This window comes from Terrapene carolina, unplaced genomic scaffold, assembly GCF_002925995.2.
Source record: "Terrapene carolina triunguis isolate 2854851 unplaced genomic scaffold, T_m_triunguis-2.0 Scaffold85, whole genome shotgun sequence".
Lineage (NCBI taxonomy): Eukaryota > Metazoa > Chordata > Testudines > Emydidae > Terrapene > Terrapene triunguis.
The window spans coordinates 19,367,994-19,394,019 of NW_020664436.1; the positions used below are offsets into that span (position 1 = coordinate 19,367,994).

At 42.7% G+C, this 26,026-nt stretch overlaps 1 protein-coding gene across 1 annotated transcript in view; it reads right to left on the reverse strand.

Annotated features, from left to right (window-relative positions):
- Nucleotides 1–26,026, reverse strand: part of RYR2 (ryanodine receptor 2) — a 512,764-nt gene that overhangs the window by 433,942 nt on the left and 52,796 nt on the right. Inside the window, exon 4 of the mRNA XM_026649522.1 lies at nt 8,525–8,545. Coding sequence (XP_026505307.1) covers nt 8,525–8,545 — 21 coding nt within the window. The remainder of the gene's footprint in view (nt 1–8,524; nt 8,546–26,026) is intronic.

The following is a 26,026-nucleotide window of genomic DNA, read 5'->3' on the forward strand; positions in this document are numbered from 1 at the left end:
CGGGGCGGCCGGAGGCTTTTTCGCCTGGGGCGGCGAAAAAGCCAGAGCCGGCCCTGCCCCCTAGATTCACACTGGAGTTCATCACTATGTGTTATAGTTTAGAACACATTCAACTGGTATTTCATCTAGTAACCAGTTTATTAAGAAGATTGCTATAGTTGTGACTGTAATTTATAATAAAATATATTGGTCTGTAAAAAAAACAGATAATTCTTAAAATGCCTCCCTCTATCCAATGATGCTTCACAGTTCTTTTTTTATTCATCTTTACATTGAGACTGATTCATATGGCATTGAACTGTAGTTCTCAATACAAATTAAAATATTTTGAACATTTAACACATTTTGGTTTTTCTCTGAAGATTTGCACATATGGATTTCCATAGATGTGCTGCTTGGTAGAAGGGCATTACAGCTGTATACAGAAGCTTTGAAGTTTTAATGTTTTTCCAGATGCAATATCATACCAAGGTCCTGTCCACTTGAAAGAGATGAAGTATCCTGACCTAATTCCAGTTTGGATAATCCCAATATCCCGACCTAAATTCCCTACATTCAACTGCATATGGTATTTAATCTCTTGGGGCCAAATCCTGGGAAGAGAATCAAAGCCTAGGTAAAGGGTTTTGTTCCACATGAATAGTATCTCGCTCTGGGGAACAGAATCCTCAGCCTCAAGCAGCCAGGCTGTCTGTGCTGCTGGACCACAACAACAAAAAACACAAAACAGAGAGTTGGTCCTTATTCTCCCTATAATATGGATTTGGCCCACTAGATGGGTGCAGCATACTGAACCACTGGCCGCTGACCTAACACAGTACTGGCACTCCCACACAGTCCTCCCACAGAGAGCTTAAGGCAGGGGTTCTCAACTGGGGGTCGGGACCCCACAGGGGGTCACGACGTTATTACATGGGGGGGTCGCGAGCTGTCAGCCTCCACCCCAAACCCTGCTTTGCCTCCAGCATTTATAATGGTGTTAAATATATTAAAAAGTGTTTTTAATTAATAAAGGGGGTCGCACTCAGAGGCTTGCTATGTAAAAGGGGTCACCAGTACAAAAGTTTGAGAATCACTGGTTTAAGGGAAATGCAATGCAAGTTTCTCTCTGGGGATTATAGGAAGTGTACAGACACTTCTGCTTCTGCTGCCCCTCTGTGAAGCAAACACACAGCTTTACTGCTGTTTGGAGCATTTTTACCCCAATTGTGCCTGATTTTTTGGTGGTAGGTGAAGTGATTCCTGTATCTGTAGTTTACAAAGTGCTCTGGGTTCCCCTGATGGATGAAAGGGGTGATATAATGTAAAACATTATTTGATATTATCTACTGAAGTAGTTGCCATTTTCATAATTTAGACCACATTTTAGTACAGAGAGTGTTTCCTTACAATATCCCTTTTATTCTTTATCGTGACATGCCTGTGGCAGCTATAGTTATGCTTACATGAAAAACTAATATTAGGACTGTCTTCGGTGCATTTTTAGCTAGGTTATATTGTGGTTTAGCTGCTGGGAATAAGTAGAAATAGGTAGTCCAATGGGAACAGGTTTTCTGCAGTCCACTGGTGATGCATGGATGACAGTTCTACAGCATGATGTTGAATGATAAAGGGGAAAGGATTCATAATAGAATATTAGAAAGATATTTCTACTGTTGCATACAAAAATTCAGACCTCACATCAATTCAGCCTTGGAGAGAGAAGTGCATTTAGGCAACCACCACATTAATTTCCCTTAAATGGAACTAAGATACAATCCCAAAAGTAAAGAGCTTCATCAAATCACATAATCCATAATACTCTTAGATTAATTTAAAATAATTATTTTTATGCAGGACTTTCAGCCCTGGATTAAATTATGCCTTTAGGCATTGATATGTAAAACAGTAATTCCATATTAAAGACAACTTTTAGTATAACTCTTCATTTGAACCTCATGTGGTTCTCTCTCCCACCCTTCTCTTAATTTTCACTTAAGTCATGGATATGTGTATATGCCTAAATTGGCTGATCATGTGGTGACATGGCTGAGACCCTTGTTCTTCCTCCATTTGTCATCCTTATACTTCAGGTGATGTCCAAAATAAGAATGTAAGTTCTTCAAGGCAAGGGCCATGTCTTTGTATTTGTTCGGGAATGTTCCTAACATGCTTCTGCCCATAACGACATAAAATATCTATATTTCTATACATGTACGTTCTTAGTGATACAGTGCACACAAGAAAATTCTCACAGAACATTCACATTCTCAGATGACTCGTTAAAAACATTTGAAACCGTGCTAATTAGCCCTCCTAAGCTATGCAACTAATTACTTTTAAATGATATTGCAGATGTATTATACCCTTTGCTATGCTTTGCTGAAGCTTAGTTCCTCACTGCCATTTTAACCTCTGAGACACCCCTAGTTTCTTTTTTCTACTCATCTCCAAACTGTATTTCCTAGAGGCCAGCTCTTCTGTTTCATTCTGTTCAACTCATTTCCTGTTCCTCTCACTCCAGATTCTCTGTTACCTAACCAAGGTCCATGTAGGATTGAAAGTAAGTGTTTTACAAAATATCTAAAACGTGTCCCTCTCTCACTCTAAAAGATTTACTTGCATACTGATATGAAGAATAGACTTATCACGAATGTACATTTGGACTGAAACAAACAGAACTCATTTGAGGGAGAGAAAAAGGCTAGTATTTTATTTCAGCAGAAAAGGTTAATCAATCTGATTTTTCCTTAAATATTTAGGGCACAAGTGTACACCACTGAAGTCAAAGGGAATATTGTCATTGACTTCACCGGGTGCAGGATAAACCACCTACTCTTCAGCATTTTAGCATTTAAAAAAAATATTTCTTGCTTTCTGAAGGTTATGTAAAGGAAACATTTTCATGAGAATTAGCCACATGGATTTAAAAAAAGTCACACCTGGATATATGAGGGCCAAATTTTCTGAAGAGCTAAAACTTTACCATTGCTTTCAATGAGCAACCCAGAGCTGTAGGGTGCTGAGCAATTTTGAAAAATCTGACCACTATATTTCGGTCTATATGGGAGCTAAGCTCTTTTGAAAATCTAGAGCTAATTGTGGGTGCTGTGCACTTTTCAAAATGTGGCCACTAATACATAAGTCAACACCAAGTTGCTGGGATGCTACAGACAGATCTGGATGAAGGAATTTTTAGCACTTTCAAAGCAACAAGGAATAAGATTTATTTTTATTTCACATGTTTTAAAGGATGTGAAAAAGGAAATAAAGGAAAAAAGAATGAGAGAAATGTCTTGCATAAGAGGAGGTTACCTGTAACTGGAGGCCCTTCGAGATGTGTGGTCCCTCTTTGGATTCAAAACGTGGATGCGCATCCACGCCATGTGCCAGAGCTGGAACAGTTTTGTAGTAGCGTCCATTGACCCTCACATGCATCATCTGCGTGCTTGCATCCAAGGCTATCAGAGGCTGTGTGGGTTGACACCGCTCCAGTATCCCTCTTACCACTATGCAATGTAGCCCGCAGCAGAGGGGATGAAGGGCAGGTATTGGAATCCAAAAAGGGACCACATATCTCAAAGAACCTCCAGTTACAGATAAGTAACCTCCTCCTCTTCTTCAAGTGATGGTCCCTATATGGATTCCAAACGTGGGTGATTAGCAAGCAGTGCTCAGCGTGGAGATGGGTGTGAGGACTTGCAAGAAGTTACAATCTGAAGGACAGCATGGCTGACTGCCGCACCCCCTGCTCCTGCTGGGGCAATAGCATAGTGAGTGGTAAAGGTGTGGACAGAGTGCCATGTGGCTGAATGCACCAGTTCCAGAGTTGGACAGCTTCTGCACATAGAGAGGAAGACCTGGAGCCACCTTGCTTGTTGATATAGACAACTGCTACCATGTTGTTGGATAGCACGAGTGGAAAGAATGCCTGACAGACAAGACAGGCAGTTCTCAATTCCAGGACATTAATGTGCATACTGGCATTTCTCGGTGCCAGAGGCCTTGGGCTGTATGACCATCCATATGGGCACCCCAACCAGTAAGGCAGGAGTCTGTGGTGAAAGTAGCCCGGGGGCTGGGAGATGTAAACAGGGTACCGACCAGGACCTTGCACGGGTTGGTACACCACCTGAGGGAGGCCAGGACGATCTGGGGGAGCAGGATGGGCTTGTCCAAGAGGTCTGGCTGCAGTTTGTAGATCAACCTGAGCCATAGTTGGAGACAGTGCATGTGGAGGCAGGCATAGGGCATTATGGGGGTGCAGTCCGCCATGTGGCCAAGGAGGGAAGGACATTGACGGACACAGGTTGTGTGGTCTGCAGTGTAAGTCTATAATGAGATGAGTGAGAGTGGCAAATCGGTCCACCGGGGAGAAAGCCCTGGCCACAAGAGTGTCCAGGTGCGTCCCAATAAAGGTGATCCAATGAGTAGGTATGAGGACTGATTTTTCCTTGTTGATACAAATGCCCAGATCATCAAGAAGATTCCAAAGGGCCTGGACAGCTGAGAGGAGTTGGTTGCATGTCATCACAATTAGAAGCCAGTCATCCAGGTAGGGAAACACGGAGTGGCCAAGGCACCACATGTGGACTGCAATGATGGCGAAGACTTTTGTGACTACCCAGGGAGTGGTGGTGATACCAAAGGGGAGCACACGGAACAGATAGCAGGAGTCACCAACAGTAACACAGAGAAATCTCCAGTGAGCTGGGTGAATGTTGATGTGGAAATACGCATCTTTCATATTGAGAGCCACGAACTAGGCTCCCTGGGAGAGGAAGGGGATTATGAGGGGGAGCATGACCATCCAGAACTTGAATTTTCATATGAACTTGTTGAGTAACCAGAGGTCCAGGATCAGGCAGCGGCCACCTCCCTTTTTCAGAATAAAGAAATATGATAGAATAAAAGCCACGGCCCTGGTAACACAGGGGGACTTGCTCTATGGCAGCCTTCCTGAGAAGGGCCTCTGCTTCCTCTTGGAGGAGAAATTCATGTGAGGGATTTCCACGGCCACCCTGGAGAGGGCAGCGAGGGGGGAAAGAAGAATTCTATAGCGCACTCCCAGTGAATGATGTGGAACACCCTGAGGTCCATGGTCATCTTGCCCCAATTGTGGGCAAAGAGGGCAAGACGGCCCCCAAAGATGACCTGGAGCCCCATGGAAGGGATAGGAGCAGTTTCACGGTTCTCGATGGAGGAGTCAAAACTGCTGCTTCGGTTGACGTTGCAGGAGGGTTGATGGAGCGGAGGAGGTAGTGGTGGAGTAGCAAGACTGCTGAGCACACTGGTGATGGTGGGATGGCTCCTGCTGTCTTTGAATGTAGGGCGGGTAGGGGGTGTGGGGGCATAGGCAAAAGGACGACCTCTGCTGCCTGCGTAATGGGATGTAAATGCCGAGCAACCACAGCGTGGCACAAGAATCCTTCAGTGAGTGTAGGGAGTCATCCGTCTAGTCACTGAAAAGTTTATGGTTATCAAAGGTGAGGTGCTCATGACTGGTCTGGACATCCTTAGAGAACCCAGACAATTGGAGCCAGGTGTCTCCGAATACAACGCCCATCACCAAAGAGCAGTGTTGACGACATCCACAACTGCCTAGAGGCTCACCTTGGCAACCAGTCTGCCTTTGTCCAGCAGCGTCTGGAAGTCTCGCTGCTTGTCTGGAGGTAAAAGAGCCTGAAACTCCGAAAGCTTGCATTAGGTGATAAAATCGTATTTCGCCAACAGGACCTGGTAGTTGGTGATACAGAACTGGAGTCCCACGGAAGAGTAGACTTTCCTACCCAAAAGGTCCAGCTTTTTTGCCGCCCTGTCTGGAGGAATGGAATTGAGGTGTTGTTGGCAAGTGCATTCAGTCACCACATGATCTATCAGCAAGTTGGGGTGTAGGGGAGTGCGTGGGTGGGTGGAAAAGGAAGTCCATGCCCTGAGACAGAACTAAGAAATACCTTTCTGCATGCTTAAGAATAGGGCCACAGGAGGCTGGTGTATGCCAGACTGACTGTACCAGTTGCAGGATGGCCTCATGGACAGAGAAGGCTATCTGGGAGGGTCCCGGCAGTTACAGAATATCCAGGAGCTGGTTTTGTGGGTCCTGGATCTATTATACCATGAGGCCAATGGCTGCAGCCACCCGCTGAAGCAGGTTGTAGTATTTTGCCTGGTCATCAGGAAGAGAGAGGGAGGGTGGAATCAGTACCTTGTCCATTGACAAAGAGGCTTTGGTAGGGACCAATAGTACCGACGGTACTGGCTGCACTATGTCTTCCCTAGGGTTGTCATAAACTGAGGAGGGCATGGTGTGGGCAGGGGATGGTCGGTAAGATGTCACTGGCGGAACCCCATTGTCCCAGTACGGGTCCTAGGGAGGCCACTAGGTTGAAGCGTACAGATCATCGGTGTCAGCAGGCCACGAGGATAGTGGAACCATGGCTCAGCAGTAGGGTCGTATGTCGGTGGATAGGGCAGTCGGTGCCTGGGATCCAGTCTGCAAGACTGAGTAGGGGGAAAGGAGGGATCCAGCTCTAAAAAGCACTCTGACTCGGAGGATGGTCCGGCAGGGGTGGAGCTGATGGTGCTGGTGTTGCAAAGCGGGCAGAAGAAGGGCACCAGTCAGCAAGGAGCAGGAGAGGTTCATCCGCCGGAGAAGGCAGGACTGAGGTGCCTGGGAGACTGGAGAACAGCGGGGAACCTGGGTATGGGAGCAGAAGCTCCTCAGGAGGCATCAGTAGTTCCAGGTGGCCGGACATATGGGGAACTGCACGCAGCAGTCTAGAAGGGCCCAGCATCATCGACAGTGCCAGCGGTACCAGACTGGTGACCAAGGCTGGCTGTGGCACCAGCGGATCACATCGGTGCTTCGCCTTGTGCTCGGTCCAGGGCTTCTTGGGAGTTGGAGCAGCCAGGTCGGTGCGTGACTTTTCACCCAACCTGGCTCAGCTTGTGGAGGCAACGCTGTGCTGTGGGGCGGTCCCCATGGGGGAGTTGCCCTTATGTCTCTGCTTCTTATGCTCACAGTGTGGCTTCACAGGCTATGGCAGTATCTCTGGAGCCTGGTAGGAAGATGGAGGGGCCTCACCAGCAGTGATGGATGCCATTCTGGCAGACCCACCAGTCTCAGATCCAACTGCACACGTGGGCGCAAAGTCTACTCCATTAGAAACTTGTGGAGGTGAAGTTCTCTAGCTTCTCGTGTCCTGGGCGGGAACAATTGGCAGATGGTGCAGCAGGAAGCGATGTGGGCTTTGCTGAGGCAGTAAAGGCACCATTGGTGCTCGTCATCCGAATTCATGTTATATCGGGTCGCGTTATATCGGGGTAGAGGTATATTTATTAACTAGCTATTAAATATGTATTAATCCTCTATAAATGGAGCCTTAATAAGATGTGTCACTATAGAACTCCTATTGTTCCCACTTACATACAGAAACAGGATGCCACAGATGTTCCAGACTATTTGCAGATAAAATTAAGGACTGATGCATCATGAAGGCCTTTAGACTTTCTGGGCCAAATTTTCAAAAGGGCCTCTACCTTCTTTCCATTTGCATGTGCATGAACACCTTCACCCCTAGGTGGGCAGATGATAGAAATTACATATGATAATTACACAGGAAAAAACTATTTGTGCAAATGGATTTTTTATATAGAAATTATATCACATGTTTGCACAGAGACCCCCGCCCTGCATTTCAAATCCTGATACAGACTGACCCTTGTAATGCCCTGGCTGGGGCATCAGCAGCAGGGATAGGACCTAGGACATCTGATCAAAAGCATGACCTTCAACTGCCTGAACTAAAAGATCCGAGTCTGATAGCTCAAAGGCTTTATCAGATTCAAGCTCATATGTGGTCCAGCCATTAGAGGGGGAAAAGGGACAGAGAACCACACTTTGTAAGCATGGATTACACACTAGTGTTGAAGGCCACTTTTTGAAAGTTTGACCCGACTGGCTTGGAATAGTTCAATACATTACATTTAGTAAGAAATGATGTCTGGAACACAAAATAAAACATTTGTGCTGAGAGATTTCTTCCAAAACATCTATAAACCATTTAAATTTATATATTCTGTAGCAGCTGTTCACCATTTTAAAATATTCAGCACACAGAGAATTTGGAGGTGCATAAAATGACACCTATCATTTATCAGTATTAACAATTATCTTATTGCCATGCATTGCAAAATTACAATGTGTGCATTGGAAAAGACAGTGAGGTTTTACAGGATGGAGTTAAAACATTAGATAGCAAGGCTCAAAATTATAAGGCAATAGTCAGAATTTTCTAGGGCTTAATACTACAAGAGAAGTAATAATTACAAAAGAAATAATAATGAAAATCATTTCTGTGTGTGATTTTCGATGGAAAAATGATTCTGAAATCACCAGACCCTGCCTGGTAATGTAATAGCCTCTCTTTTGAGCCTTGCAAGTTCAAGTGTTATGACACACACAGGATACCAAAACAGACAGATTAGAATTAATGGCAAACATGGAATATTTTTGATCAAGCAAATAAAAGAGAGAAGCACATACCCATTTTTCCACATCAACTAGCTGTAGAAAGAAAAAGCAAAAAATCAGTCATCTATATCTTTGAGTATAGTGAACCACAGTTTCAAATTTTCAGAAATCTCTAACAGGGATGAGTAAGAAGCCATTGCCTATTTATCTCCCCTCCTCCCCCATATGCCAACAGCTATTATTTTCTGAATATTAATTTCTGCAAAGTACTTCAAATTTTGAAAGCCTAAAATGTCGACCATAAAGTCTGATAACTAACTACAAGATTAACACACATTTGGAGTTCAATTAATTCAATACTACATTCTAGAACACAAATTAACTGTATTCTGAAGTACACCACAGGCTTCCACACTAAAGAATCTGCCTGTTCTCTCCTCTGTGTGCTCAGCCACAACAGCACACATTTTGCTTCAGAGGGTATAATGGCTTCCCTCCAATGTTTGTCACTTTAAGGGGGTGCTATTAGATAGAAAACTAATATGGGAGGAGGGTATAGCAACCCTAATCTCTGCAGCACAGTCACCTGGAACATATAATTCCCAACATCAATGGACATTATGTGCAAAACAGTAGAAAACAAAACACCAAAGTGTCATTTTATACACTTTTGTGCGGGGGGCGGAGAAACTGTCTTAGTCAATCAGTTTCAATGTTTAATAAGGTAATTTGTTTAAAAATTATCACCTCGTAAAATGTTTGGGCCCTCTTTATAAAGTTCCAGAAAGACAAAGGATTGTCTACCGAAATACACTGGCTACCACTAAAAAAAATTAGTATTTCACCAAACTACCATGTCTAAGATAGTTCTGTATTTCCTTATACTTAGAATAAAAAAATACTGCAATACAGTATATCATATGCTCTAGTGTTTTACTCCTAACTAATGCTGATCTTTTGTTAACGGAGACCACTGTAGTAGCTCTTTATAATTTTCACTGGATGCTTCAGTGCAAAATATGAGTAATTTTAAAAAAATGTTTCGGTTCCTTATTACCCGAGGGATTCCTATGATATAATGATCGCTCAGGTCCCAAATGTAGGTTTTATTATAAAAGCTGTTTAATAAATATCAAATGTTTTCTTTTTATTATATATCATTTCAATTATTATAGAGTTTTGGATTTCCAACACTACCACATTCCACTAGTGGAGAAGAGAAACTGTTATACAACTTTCAACTTGTCAAATCGTCGTTCTTAGTTTTCTGGGATTTTGACTGTTTGGATTGAGATTCATTATGACAATTCTATGAATTGTCTATAACATGTATTACCTTAACCCTGAGTTGAGTTTGTTATCTGCCACAGTCAACATTAGAGAAATCCGTTCAAAATTAAGATTCAGATGTTTTTAAATAAATTAAGATGAATAAGAAATAACGACAAGCCATGCTATAAAAAAAAAAAAAAACAGGTAAGGCCTAAAGCCAAAAGAAAGCAATAAGACAAAAGATATCTTACTAGATGAAAAGGAATAGTCAGGTTAATTTCACTTGAGAGTTTGCCATTCATCATCTTGTTTTCTTGACATCTCTTATACTGAAATTGTACGTGTGTGCTATTTTGCTTCACAATCAGATGGAAAGTTGATGCAAGAGAGAGCTACATTAATTAAAGCTATATCATGTTGCCATGGTTCTTTTGGAAGTTTTCCTGCTAATCCAAAATTTACTTAAGTGATTTAGGCAGCCAGAATTGTTTTTGGGAAGGCTGTGAATCCACTTAAAGCTCAAGCTGCATTATTACTTGTATTAATCAATTGCCTCCTTATTGCTGACTTGTCTATTTGTTTTAGCAGACAGCAAAAACATTTTACAGTTTCAAGAGTCAAGCTTAATTTTAGATCGCGTTCTCAGAGGCTGCAGTACACATTGTACCCATGTACTGGCACTCACAAAACCCTACCTTTGCAAGTACTTATGGGCTTTTGAACATGCAAAAAAGACCTGTACAGACTGGTCTATGGGTGGAATTGCTTGAGCTGTACACATATGTATATCAAGTTTTGCAATCATAATGGCACATGGGCAATTTTGTGGATGCACCCTTTGGGCCTACCTTTGAGGGAATGATCCTTAATCTAGTGTAAGAATACACATCCTTCCACTGGAAACCCTTTCATTCTTAACTATGGCCAAATCCTGCAGCCTTTAGTCCATACTCAGGCAAAATCATCACTAAAACCATATTACATACACTGATTATTCTAGGAAAGCCTCTCGTTCTTGCTGTAAATAGTGAGAATGCGAGGGTGAAATTCTGGTCTTAATGAAGTCAATGGTCAAACTGCTATTGACTTCAAGAGGGTCAGGAAATCACGCTACTGTAGATATTGCAATATATTTTTCACAGCATGGTGATAAACACACCAGCAGCCATTCTACACTAATGCTGCCATATTTCTAATGCTGGTGATGTCAAGGGAAGCTGCTGCAGGCTCAGTACTTTTCAAAAATCAAGCCACTTATGTAAATGCCTCAGTACTGCCTTAAGATTCTAACTTTTAAAAATCTGGCCTGTTAATGTTGACATTTTCCTCTACCATTATTTATTACACACGACAACAAATGCCCAATGAATATGGAAGGCAATATAAGTAGTGTTACATAGACTCTGATATCTATACTACAACTTTTGCCAAAAGAAAGAAAATAGCATTGGCTAAGACTGGATGACCAATATGCAAAGTGCTTAACTGACGAAGGAATATTTCTTGAATGTATGTAGGGAATGAATGCTATTACAGTTATGAGGACACTCTGTCTGAATTAGAAGTACAGTACTAGTCCATTAGAGAACACTCCCACCTGCAAATTAAAAATAAACTCATCTGATTGAAGATAATTACCTTCAGGAGGCCTACTCTAAGGACAGGAGTATACGACCACCTCCTGCTGGGATTCAATAAGTGTAGTGCTGTAAACAGCAGAATGAAGTTCCAGGGTTATATGCTATGACTTTGTGGGGTTGGAATTAGAGCTGGACAACATTTTTTGTACAAAAAAAATTTTCAGTGGAAAATACAGATTCAGCAACACTAACGTTGAGCATGAGTCCGTTTTGCTGAACTGTTTTGATAAAAAAAAATTCTACATTTTTAAATGAAATATTTTGATTTTTCAGTTCAAAGTGACTTTTTATTTCAAAATGTCTGTTTTTAATGAAAAAAATCAAAACCATTAAAAATTACTAAAATTTAAACAAAACCTTTCAATTTTGTCAAAATAAAATATTTCATTCAACCCAAAAATAATTTTTGATTCACCAAAGAGTTTTAAAAAATTCATTTTCAGTTCATCCCAAGTGATTTTTTTCACAACTGCCAACAAGGCAAAAAATATATATATAGGATTTTCCACACAGCTGTAGTTGGAATAAGGTTGATATTCCCATGAAGCATATAACATTAGGATTTGTACAATACTTTCTTTTCATGACCATACTGACAATATACTACAGAGCATTCACCTTTTGCTTGGACACACTTGTACAAGCACACTAAAGCTCTCCTGAAGGAACTTAAGGCTGTTTCACTGGTTTAACATGGTAGTTTGCTGCGGACTTTGCACCAGCCAATGGAATAAGTTCTATTTCTTGGCTTCTCTTTTGGTGTCCATTAAAGAAATCATCATATTACCCAAGTATTCATTTTAAATCTGTCAGGTCTCAGATGAAGGACTGGTTTTGCAACAGCAGACCACTGTGAAATCTCAAGATTCAATTCTAGGTTAATCAAGCCTGAAAGCAATAGTCTCTTCAGACAGAAAGGCATAAACTGTATCACTGCTACTGTCTCATTCCTATCTTTTGTATTGCTGTGAATAGCAGTGGAAAAAGTGAAAAGACATACAGCAGGGATCTTGCCCATTTTGCAAGAGGTCATTCTCCATCTCACCTCCTGGGTCTTGAAACAGGAAAACAACAGAGCATTTTATTGTTTCCAGATGCACACCAATAAAGAACCAGCCCACCAAATTGACTTCCCATGAGTGAGATATTTCTGGGTATAGGAGTCACTCTACTAATCCAATTATCTAGAATTTAATTTGTAGTGTTCATCTTCTCCTCAGTGAGAAGTGCACATCCAGAGAGGAAAACTTTGCTCCACCCAAGATGGAACTTCTCTTTCAGAGGTAAGGCTGATCACATTGTTACTAGCGATTTATGAAAACTCTATCAGACATGTTGACTGCCATGACTTACACAGGTCTGTTATCTCTAGAAGGGATACTGCTTCAAGACCGCAATGTATCATTGTGCTCTAGTGGTTGAATGTTGTGCTCTCTCTCTTTTTGGTATTCATTCCCTGACATGAATTGGGAAGATCCCTTAAAAAATGCATGATTCTCTGCATTCACCAGCTGAGAGAGTACAGAATATACAACTAGAGCTGGATCTCTTCTAATGGATGAGATAGGGTGGGATGCAGAGGAGAGACCTGGAATTATTGGACAGAACTCATATGAACTCTAGAATATTGAAGCATGCCTGTGTATGAGATCAGAAGTCGCAACAGGCTCCAATAAGAATTGATTTTCTGTTTCTGTGACACTACTTGTTTTCCTTTATGGCCATCTTTATCTTCTGTTAACATTCTTCTGAGATGGGATCTGGTACCTGATAGCATTCATCCTCAGCCCAGGCCTAGGACTGATTTCTCTGGCACCATGTGAGTGTTCATCCTGAATCCAAGAACTATATCACTGTATGTGTTTGTTTCAGCTTTGTCTCTGTACAGAACTCTGGTCAAAAAAAAAATTGTCTGGGAACAGATAGATGAATTTTCTTCTTCACTAAAGCTAATATTTTTTGCTACCACGTTCCTGGATACCCCAGGAGCACATATAAGACCAAATGGCAATAATCAAAGCTTGGAGTGGGAGAAAAGGAAGGCTCCCATCCATCTGCCAAACAAAAATAATTGTCTGAGAATGGTAACATGGGAATGCTTTGAAAGTAAGCCTCCACTGAGAATTTATTTAGCTGTTTCAGAGAGGGCCCTGCTCTGTTTGTCCCCAATTCTGAGGGTAGAAATAGAATGTGGAGTGGGTTGTAATGTTCTGATCTAAAGTAGATGATGGATTTTATTCATGTCATGAATAAAACCCCTTCCATGGAGACTGGGGATGGAGTAACCCTGTTCCTGTAATTCTTCCACAGTTCCATAGGGTACCCTCCTTGGACACAAAAATGTAAGAACGGCAATACTGGATCAGACCAAAGGTTCATCTAGCCCAGTATCCTGTTTTCCAACAGTGGCCAATGCCAGGTGCTTCAGAGGGAATGAACAGAACAGGTAATCATCAAGTGATCCATCCCTCACCCATTCCCAGCTTCTGGCAAACCTCTAGAGGCTAGTGACACCATCCCTGCCCATCCTGGCTAATAGCCATTGATGGACCTATCCTCCATGAATGTATTTAGTTCTTTTTTGAACCTTGTTATAGTCTTGGCCTTCACAACATCCTTTGGTAAAGAGTTCCACAGGTTGACTGCATTGTTTGAAGAAATACTTCCTTTTGTTTTAAACCTGCTGCCTATTAATTTCATTGGGTGACCCCTAGTTCTTGTGTTATGAGAAGGAGCAAGTAACACTTCCTTATTTACTTTCTCCACACCATTTTATAGACCTCTAACATAGCCCCCCTTAGTCGTCTCTTTTCCAAGCTGAAAAGTCCCAGTCTTATTCATCTCTCCTCGGATGGAAGCTGTTCCATACCCCTAATCATTTTTGTTGCCCTTTTCTGAACCTTTTCCAATTCCAATATATCTTTTTTGAGATGGGGCAACCAGATCTGCACACAGTATTCAAGATGTGGGCATACCACGGATTCATATAGAGGCAATATGATATTTTCTGTCATCTTATCTATCCCTTTCCTAATGATTCTTACCCACATTTGATCAAAGCTATAGGTAGCTCTTTTTGTTCCCAGACTGAAAGGATTTGGCATTAATCTGAAGTCTAATTCTGACAGCTGCCCTCTACTGCCTCAAAGCTATTAGCATTGCACTTGTTCTAGCTATGACTTGAAAAGTAGTATTTTTTTCTTGTTGCACTTCATTGAAATGCTTCAGTCTGCCATACGACTGTATTCCTTTCTATGGTATCTTGCAGAAGTCAGGATTGTATGTCAATTTTTCTGACTCTGAATAGCCTCAGCTTGCCATAATGTTTCCCAGTATATCACTAGCTAGAAACTGATGTGTCTGCGTTTTGGACCCCAAGGACCAAACCCCATATACCTGCATGAAACAGGTTTGAATGCCACTTTTTCCCCTCCATGCACCCAGGGAGAAGTCTTTACTATCATATGCTTTTTAGGTTAAGGGACCATACCTGTATCACTGTCCTGTCCACCCATATTAGTGTTCCTTGTGAAAGCATATGGAGGCACTTGCAGTGTTAGATGACATTTCATATTTGTTTGTTTATTGCTGGCCTGAAGCCATCCGAAAGTTTTCATGCCTGAAGAAGTGGGCTGAGGTAATGCCTGCCTGGACTCAGCTGCCCGTGAAGGACCTGCATCGTGAAGAGTCCACTCTTTCAGGTAAAGCTTCCCTGACTAGGGGAAACAGCCACATTTATGGTGGGTAGCAATTCCGGTTAAATTTGGACTAGTGCAGAGACCCATTACTGCTCTCTCTAATGTTAGCAGCATCTGTGCTATATCCTGTGCCCTCTCTCCATGGTGTGCAGGGAAATGAAGCGCAGCTGAGCACCGCAGTTCGAGGTGTGGTAGCTGGTGCAAGCTATAGGGAGATCTTCCATCTGGTGTGCTGCCCTTCTGGCTTCACTCCCCTCATGGAGACAGGAAGGAGCTGCTTGGCCCAGAGCCAGCATCTTTCCAATCCCACCCACTTCTTTTCCTTCCCAAGGAAAGGAGGCCAAGGCAACCCCACCCAGACTGGGCTATGAGGGAAAACTTTGCCCACTGAACCAACTGAGCTCCCCAACAAGACACTCGATTAGTCAGGGGGAAGCAGGATATGCAGACCCTTGCTTTTGCTTCCGTCTTTCCTCGGCCCAGCTCGCTCCTCGACGGGACATCAGCCTCTTCAAACTCTTCACAACAGAAAGGGGAACTGAGAAGACAATCTCCCCAAAAATCAAATGCAGCCCTGGGACACAGATCTGAATCAGACTGACACCGAACTTGTTAGTCTAAGATTTGAACTAAAGTTCTCTGAGAAAATTTCTGCAGCAGGAAGGGCTGGCTGAGCTTCCAGATGTTGCGATGGCATTAAAAACTGGAGAGAATTTCATGAGGTGGGACTTTCTCCTGCTGCTAATGACTGAAAAGTCTGGTTCTGTCCCCAAGGCTGAAGTACCCGTGGTAATAGAACTGTGGGCATTACCACAAAGAAGAATGGAGAGCAGATATAAATCCAACCTACTCCTATCCTCCACTGTTTTCAACTGAACACAGCAGCTTTGGCAACTGGGTACTGCACACTGCAAATAAAGTCTTCATATTCATTAGTTTGGGGGCGGTTATCAAAAGAAAATTAGAAAACTCAATGTTTTCCATTCTGATAGTCATGGAAACTAGGATTTTTTTCACACATTGAAACAATGAAAGACTGCCAGTTCTCTCCATATATTTACTAAAAATTGAGCTGATTCATGAAGTTCAAATCTGGTTAAGATATGAATCCAACCTTCCCTCAAAGGGTTTGGCTAGGTTTGATGCTTCAGTTCAGCTCTTTTTACAGACAGGCCCAAAATACAAAGTTCAGGGTCTTCTCTAATAATTAACTGTAAATGTTCTAATAATTGCATGACATCTTCTCAAAACACTCCCATTAAGAAGCCTGAAAATACAGGGGAAAGTCTATTCCATTCCCCTCAGAAGTCTCCTCCACAAAATCATTTTTGCTAAGACAATTATGAAGAGATGCAAAAGAGCAGACTTCTACACAGTGAAAGTGACAAAGTACATTTCAGACAAGATATCCAGGTCTTTACCTGAAAGAGACCATACAGACATATCAACTCCTTAAAATTTAGAGAGCCAGCCAAACACAGCCAAGCACTGAGCTGCTATTATTCCGAGCACTATAATGGGATTTGATCACATGGATTGTTACCATTAGTGGGAGTAATGTGGCTAAATCCTGGCATACAAAGCTAAACATGTACCCTTTAGACTTGATTACGAAATGAGCGGCTTTTAAAAAAAAACAGAACACGTTTGTGAAAAAAAGATTGATTTAAATTTAAATCAGACAGTCGCCAAAGTAAGAAGGCTATTTGTGGTGGCCCAGTAGGGTTGGGTAACAGAGCTAACCTCCTTCCCCTTGCTGCAGTACCAGGGCTGTCCCATCCATGACCCCCTAAAGTCTGGGGTGGGGACAAGGGTTAGCAGACAGATCTGAAAAATTCATAAAATCATCAGCTATACTTGTACCCCTTCCTGAACCAATCATTTCCCTCCATTCTAAGGCTGTCAAGGCTGAATCCCCACTCTGTCACTTTGAGTAGAGAAGGTGGGGGCCCGCAAGGATTTTAAAAATTAATACTTGCCACTCAGGCTTTTATTAAGCTCCCAAGGTTACAGCTTTTCTCTAACCTTGGCTTGGTAAACGCTGCCACCACCCAAATGTAAAAAAACCCCTTGGATCCAGGAAAGAGCACTTGGGAATTCCTTCCTATGGGGTAACCTCAAGTCCTTTTACTCCCCACCCCCCGGGGAAGAGCTGAGAAAGAAAACAAAGGAAATTAGCTGTTGCTACCAGTTAATCAAACAACATGCACAAACCTCTTAGGACACCAAAAATACAATCCAGTTCTTATAAAAAGGTAAATTTTATTAAAAACAAAAAGGAAGAAAATACATCTGGAACTTAGGCTTTTGCTAGATTTTAAAAGAGCAATTCCAAAAATTAAGCACCCAAAATAGCTTTCTTGGGGGTTATCTTAAAGATTACAAGCAAACAAAAGCATCTGGGTTTAGCACAGAGGAGTCCACAAGCCTTAAAAAATAAACAGAAATAAACCTAATCGCGTCTTCCTTAGCATTCCTAATTTACTTACATATTTGGATTGTTAAAAGTAGTTCTAGATATGATCTGATGATTTTCATATCTGGTTCAAACTTTACACAGCATTCCTGCTGCCCATCTCTTCAGCCCAGAGAGAACAACAGACAAAGGGAAAGTTTCTTTCCCAATTTTAAAAAGTTCTAGCCTTCCCATTGGCTCTTTTGGTCAGGTGCCCACTTTTTTTTTCTTTACCTGGGGGACTTTTTAACCCTTTACAGGTAAAGCAAGTAGAGAAGAGCTACCAAGAGAGATTTTACAGCTAACTGGCTTTCTGGGTTCCCTCGGAGGGGGCTACCCCCCCCCCCCCCCACACTTCATTTATCACAAAGGCATGGAAAGCCATTGAACTGAGTTTTGCTGCATACAGGGAGTTCACATAGGGTTTCCTCAGATTTTTCCCCCTCAAACACACAGAGAGGAATCCAACTGACTTGACTTTCTACTGAACCTTAAGTGACCAAGGAAGGGGGTCAGATTTTCCCCTTTGTACACAGGCTACCCTGGAAATAAAATCAGACAATAGTTTCCAGTTCAGTGGTGTGGAAAACAAGTCTTTTTTAAACAGGACAACCAGGAGATGTGATTAATTAGCCATGACTGGATGATTAGCTGGGAGTTAATAGGCTCATAATACAATTAGGTTAGGACACAGTTTTAAATGATGGGTGGCCATATAAAGCATTTGCCTGAAAAACTAAATGCTCTAGGAGTTGCAGTGAAATCTGTGAAATTAAAATTTCAGTCCTCTCCCATGTTAGGAAAATAGGTTACATTTTGTATGCATGTCCATGTACACTGTTGGCATTCTGTTAACAAGGCCTGACATGGATTAAAGAACGTGCAAGAAGAGTCTGCCAATATTACTCACAGCATCAAAAAGAGTGAAGATATGCTCACACATTACAATTAGGACACCTTATTAAAAAAGTCACTACATGAATGTATTCTATGGCTGGTTAGCTTCTCATGTAGTCCAGAGACTATAGTTTAATGCCCTGCTTTCAGAGCTCTGATTCTCAGTATCTTAGGGGCATGAAAAAAGATGACAATTTGATTAGTATAGTTTACTACAAAATCATCATGCTTTTTATAGAACAAAACAATGGCATCCTGGAGATTGGAAACTGTTGCTATCAGAGGGGGAAATTCTGGTCTCAGATCCAGAGAGCAGACCCTGACTCTGCTATTCTGCTTAGCTCTATGTTAAGAACTGCTATCAATAACAGTTACCATGTATCAATATCCAAAAACTATCAATTCCACTCGGGGGAGGGGGGAGAATGTTACAAAAGGTATAACCAAAAATAATGGGATGAAATTAAGGAAAGCAAAATTTAAGCTAAACAAGGGAAACTTAGTTTTTCAGTTGTCACACAGATAGAGAACAATTGTGTTTGATACAAAAGGAATTCAAAGTTATATTGTTCATCACTGAACCCTGAAGTCAGTGGTTGTGTCTAATATAAACCGGTTCAGGTCATCCAATGAGAGTAAGCAGAACCTTTTACAGTTAGAAAGGTGTGACTAACTGGGGTAGCACACTTTGATTTATTTGTTTAAGACTGAAAACCGCTGGTCTATGTCAGCGCAGCCACCTCTGGCAGTGGACAGCAGCAGCTGATTATCTCCACCTAGCAACAAAAAATAAGAGTTTAGAATATGAAGTGAATACTGTATCCAGCTGAAATTTAAGGAGAAATTTAGATGAGTGGTTTTGATCTGCCTAAGTTGGAATTTAGTAGAACGTTTCATGAAAAGTGCCACAAACGGCCAGGTCTATCAGTGCAAGTCTCAGCCAAAATGTAGCACACCTCTCACAGCAGAATGACACTGAAGCATCTTAGGCAGAAATGTTTAAAAAGAGAAAAAACTGCACCGTTGGTGGCTAATGTGTCAATCTTGTTCATATGGGGAAGTCAAACAAAACGTTCTAAGCTTCTTTGACACAAGCACAATACAAACAGCATGTATTTGTCCTAGTCAGTTCCATTTCGATTTCCATACTATGCTCACCATTCTAGTGTCTGCATGGACATGTATTTCAGTTCTACAGGTCCTTTCATCCATTTAAGAAAGAGGATTTCATCCAGGGTTAGCTCAAATTTTATTTGCATCACCAGTTAATTACATGCAAAAATCCTGCTTAAAAGAACATTATTAAGGTTGCAAAGTTAAGCTCTCAGAAGTTAGGAACTACCAGATTAAAGTTTTCCCCCCTGTGCATGTGCATTACAATACAGTCTAATTACAGAATCATGTAGTATTTTTTCCCTGCTGACAAGAGTAATGGTGAGACTCAAGAGATCTTGGGTTCCATTCTAGGCTCTAAAAGAAAGTGGGTTCTAGTGGGCACAAACTCTTCTGCCCATTTACCCCATTTCTTCCCAGTCCCATTCTCCTCACCTAGCCAGTCCTAGTCTCCACTCCTCAGGCTTTTCATCCCAGTCCCAGTCTCCTTGCCAAGTCATTCTCAGTCCTCCTATCCCCCGTACTCCTCATCTGATCTGTCTCTTTCCCCACCTTGCCACATTCCCTGTCCCATGTAGTTCCCAATTCCAGACTCCCTCCTGAGGTTCCTCATCCAAGCAGTCTCTCTCTCCCTCCACCATTTTCTTGTCCCAGTCTCTTTGCCCAGCCAGTTCCAGTTTTACCCCACATCCCAGCTCCTCATCAGATCAGTCTCCCCTCTCTCCTGACCTTCTTCTCCAGCCCCATTGATCCTCAATCCTAGGCTATTTACCCAGCTAGTCCGAGTTTCAATCCCAACTCCTCATCCAATCTCAGTCTACCCCTTGTCCCCATTTGCCTCCCCAGTCCCACACTTGTCCAGCCTCTCCCTCTGCCTGCCAGTACCAGACTCAGTCCCCTCTCCCTCCTACCAGACTCCAGTCCTAGTTTCTACTCCCCTCAGGCTGTTTATCCTAATCAATTGCCCTTGCAAATCAAGATCTTGACTCTAAGAGCATCCCAATGACAGAGGACATGGGGGTACTCAACACAGACCACTCAGTGCATGCTCATATATTGGCTGGGAGCATCGACAGACACACAGACTACAGCCACAGAGCATTTTAAGGCACACAGGGTTCCAGGGCAATAGGTGACAAACTCTCACCGGTTTAGGTTGACCCCCAAATATGACAGCCCTCTATCCTTTTGAATCAGGCAGCTTCTTCCTCCACACTAACCAACCCCAGCAGGAGTGACACAGACAGCACAGGAGAGAGAGTTTCCCTGCTCTCAGTTCCTGTGTCCAGCTTTGACTTGGCCCACAGCAGACCAGAGCTACAATTGCAAGGAAAGTCTTGCTCAACCCTGCACGGGAGGATGTTCAGTGAGGACAGAATCACCAGGGAAAATAGATGCTAAAAGAAGTTGCTACTGATCATGTGCATACTGCAATTTTTCAAAAGCTTACAACATAGTGAAACTTGGGCAGATTTTTATTGGGATGGAAAAAGCCACAGCCTTGACACAAAGGCCACCCCCCCAGCCAAATGGCAAGCCCCTGCTCTAAAGCAGGAGAGTACTAGTTATTTTCAAATAAAAGGTTCTTTAACATGAGCAAAACAATGTGTTTTTCCCTAGCCTCATTCTCAGGAACAGCAGAACCATTCTGACTAACGATTTTCCAAACAAGTTCTGCCTGAGGCACATACAAGGCTTGGACAAATGCAGCCCAAACGGTTAAAGTTTGGAAAAATTATAAGCAACTGAAAAAAGGGTCATATAACTGAAGGTTTCAGGTAACCTTAACACTAGGCAAAGCTAACCCTCAAGGCTTTCATGATAGCTCCTCTGTTGTCAATATATCAAATCATAAGACCAATTCAGAGATGAGTCTAAGAGTCTTGGTTGGATCCATCAGTGTGTATGTTACACCATTTTAACCTCCCTTAAACCTTATCCATTTACTAAAGTGTAACTTACTCACCCTTACCATATCCCCTCTGAATTTGTCCAGTGAGACAGTGTACAGGAGTCTAAATTGGTGTAACTCTCAGACGAATGGCCCAGAGGAAGGAAGTAGCAAGAAAAGCATCTAATAGGAGGTGTACAATTTTGTGGACTAAAGTAGGCCACCACCATTCTGAATTTAGGCCAATTCCTGGCTCCTCAGCAAGTAAATTACCTGCCTTTAGACTCTTTTATACCTAACTTGCACCATCTTACATATCACCTCTGCATTTGACCTCTAAGCTTGTCAAGAAACTGGAGAAATCCAATAAACCAGGAAGAAACCAGTACTATTAAGCAGATGGAATCGTAAAATCTGTTCTGAATTGGGAGGCAAAAGGGCCACAAGTTCAACTCATAAAAACCCACTTTTACAGCTATGAGAGTTGGTCATGAATCCAAAACTCCTTTAAATACGGTAAAAAGACAGAAGATAAGGCATTTGGGAAATTGTTCCTATTGCATAAAGCATTGGTTAATGTTTGCAGCCTCCAAATCCCCAGGAGGTTTGCATCCCGTGTTAAATCTAAAACCTCTAAACCCTTTTTTAAGTACAAAACCATTTCAAAGTGGTTTGTGGCAGATTTAAAAATGATACATTACACAGGAGATCTGTTGCTAGAAAGAGAGCCCCCTAATGCTTTCCTAAGTACTCCAGTATATGACAACAGAAATTTCTTCTGCCTCACTGATGAAGAGAAATTGTATCAACTAGAAAGTGATTATCTTTAGATTGTGAATACTGCTCCCCCTTCCCCTCCAGTGGGTAAGTGTCCTGAAGAGTCTAGGTGACAGAGTGCAACTTTACCTATTGTGCAAAAGAGTCTTCTGTTAGAGGATAATTTTTATAAAGAAGATTTGGTTTAAATCTAACAACATGTGTGAAAAGTCAATGGGGTTTCAGACAACAGTGGTAAACAGGGGGCCTGACAGGCACAGAGAGTTTCTTGTGTGTACATTTCCCCACACAAACTCCACAATATGGTGTGTGCTGTGCACTGTAGTCTGGATGGCAAGGAGCAGGGGCTTGAGCTACAGACAAGTGCACACACACACACACACACACACACACACACACACCTTGTCGCCACTGGTGGTGGCAGCATGTAGGGTACATACAGCTCCATGCCGCAGTGAAAAGCAGGCTGTAGATACCCAAGACAGTGAAAGGTTCTGGCAGGAGAGAGCTGCCAGAGCTTTTCCCCACATCCTCCCCAGGCTTTGACCACACAGCTTTGGGCTCCGTCCCTGGGTCCTGTACCCTAGCCGTGAAGCTTTGGGTTATGGCAGAAGGGCTTCAGGCTCTAGCCCCCTACTGCTTCCCCCGACATCCATCCAGGGCTTAATTTGTTGCCAGGGCTGAGTAAGGCTGCTGTGAAAAGTGATACTTGTATGTTTGTTGATAGCACTTTACATAATAGACTTACTAGCTAGCAATAAATAAATTACAATGATTTGGGCGTGTATATGAGTTGCTCCTATGACTGGCTGTCATCTTACCTGCAGCTGTGGGAGCATGTTTGCAAAGGGAAGCAAAGTGGCACTTGGGCCAGGAAGCTATCTTCCTCCTTATTCCTCTTGCCCTCCAGCCGGTTCCCAGGTGCTGCCCTCTCTGTGCTCGCACCACCAGACTTGGAAACAGTGCTCCAACAGAACACTCGTGAACTGGTGTGAATCAAAAAGCAGTAATGGACAACCTAAAAAACTTGGTTCTTATAAGGACCTAAAAGCAACCAAAATAATTTAGGGACAGTGTCCAGACTTTTCTAGCCTCTAAAAAGCTTCAGTTTGGAGTTTTGGGAGAAGGTTGAGGTCAATTCTTATTTTGGCCTGACTGATTTGTCCATCCTTACAAATAAATTGAGCTATTAACATAATGCTGTGGGTTTTAGGCTCCCTGCAATCAGATCTGTGTGAGTGGGCCCAAGCACAGCCCCAGTGACTTCAGTGAGGCTCTGCACAAGTATAATGGTCTGTCCACAAAAATCCAATTGCAGGACAAAGGTTTTAATCAGGAGAAAGGCCATTCTGGCTGCTGAAGCACAGAAGTGGGAGACAGGAAAGCTGAGTTCTATTCATGACTGCCAAAAATCTTGTGGCCTTGGACATGTTCCTTAACCCATCTGTCCCTCACTTTCCTCATTTGTAGGATAGAGATAACACCAAGAAAGGTGCTACAGAAATACAGAGTACTATGTACAGGGGAGAATTAATTTTCCTCGCTAGAATACAGTACCGCAGCCATTTGAAAGGTGTTTGTAACCCTCACTTGGAATTTGCAAGCAGGGCCGGCTCCAGGCACCAGCCTGGCAAGCAGGTGCTTGGGGCGGCCACTCCGGAGAGGGGCGGCACGTCCAGCTATTTGGCGGCAATTCGGCGGACGGTCCCTCACTCCCGCTTGGAGCGAAGGACCTCCCGCCGAATTGCCACCGCAGATTGTGATCGCGATAGCGGCTTTTTTTTTTTTTTTTTTGGCTGCTTGGGGCGGCCAAAACCCTGGAGCCGGCCCTGTTTGCAAGCTCCTGAAGTGCCAGACTGAGCCTCTAGGGGGCCCTACCAAAAGACTACAACTACAATGGGCCAACAGTGAGGTTTCTCCTTGGGATGATCTGGACAAGCAGTCCACTGGCCCAATGACAGGACTTTACTGTTCCCCAGCACGGGGACAGCCTGACTTAGAGAGACGACAGATTTAGTTTCAGTGTTGAGTCTGGAAGATGAGAGCAACAGCACAGCTCAGCAAGTCATTGCTGAACTCCCACCAAAGGGAGTTCTTGCACTGCCATGAGATCTAGCTGCATGGATCGGGCAGGTCCTGCCCTGCAGCGACCAGCATCCAGCAGAGAAAGATCTGACCTGGCATTGGCTACTGAGAGCCAGCCGAGACCCACACAGGACTCCAGATTAGGGAGCCAGCAAGCCAGGAGAGGACCCTGCCCCACCCAAAGGTGAAGATAAAGCAAGGGCACCATTTTCATTCCTTTGCTGGGGCTTTTGTTTACGTATTTTATTTATCCCTTGTGTACTGGGCTTTATGCTCCTTGCCAGCTAGTTGTATTATTTTCTCTAGGGACAACACCCTCTTTATGGCACAGCGAGGAGTCATCTTAGGTGGAGGCATCAGGAGCCAAAAAAGAACACAGGATCCAACCCATGAGAGGAGAAGGGAGAAGCTGCTCCTAATATTGATGATTCCAAGCTTCCAGGAGAGAGAAGGGAGGAGGCTTAAACCACGCCTCAGGGAGGGCTACATTTGTTATTCCCATTATACATTCAGAGAATACCCGTATTCAAAGAATAAAAACTTTTTAACTGTACCCACTGTTGGTAGTAACATCAATGGAAATTTTGTATCAACATCAGCACAGAGGAAAATTCTTACCACTAAGCCTATAGTGGGACTGCTATTACTGTATTTGAGGCACTCCAAAGGCCAAATTTTGCAGGGTCCTAAAATATCCACCACATCCTACCATGCAATGATTCTAAGATGGTTGTTTTGGGTTTTCTTATCAGAATCATTTTAAAAGGTTTGCATATAGATTTTAAACCCTGCTTCCTTACTTTAATCTCCCTCCAAAAATATACCCTCCCACACACACTCTTACAGGGTTGCCAACCCTCCAGGATTGCCCTGGAGTCTCCAGGAATTAAAAATTAATCTTTAATTAAAGATTCCCATGTGATGAAGCTTCCAGGAATACATCCAACCAGAATTGGCAACCCTATCTCTCTCTCTCTCCACACACACATATTTAGCCAATTAAATTAAAAAAGAATTAGAAAGTCATTTCTAGTTGTGAAAATTAAAAATATTATCCTTCATCCTGCCCTACTTCCTATCTATCCTTAGATTTGGAATAGGGAAGTGTCAACAGAATAAGAATAAAGCATTTAAACATCCACTCCCATCTTGCAGGTTTGTGTGTTTATTCTTCTTATTGGGTCCAATGAAAGAAAGTGGATAGCTCTCTAGGATTTCCCAAACAAATAAAAAATTGAATATTAAAGAATAGCCACACATCAAAGAGCGCTCTCTGACCACACAAACCATTGTTAAGCAGGGTATAACATATGTTCTCATTGGTCCTGTCATTTCATTTAAGATATTGTAGATTTAATCAAAGGTGAAGTTAGTATGGCTTCAAATTTCATGTTGCAAGTGGAAGCTGCATATCTGCTGTTTATATTACAAGTTTGTGTGTGCGATTGCAGCATGTCTTCCATCTTTAAGCTTTTAATAACACTTCAGAGCTGCTCAGTGACAAGTGCCTGGAATTTTTGCAGGTCTTTCAGATACTGTCAGACCCTACAAGGTGTGCAGGGATGGACTTCATTCCTTCCCAGATTCTCCTCCCTTCTGTTCACCATACCAGACCCTTTGTCACACACACAGCAGACTCCAGTGCAGCTGTGACAGCAACAGGCTGTATTCCAAGAATACCACACAACTAATGGATGAGGTCCCAGGCAGCTGTTGAGTTGAGCGGATGCTGGCTGGCACTCGCAG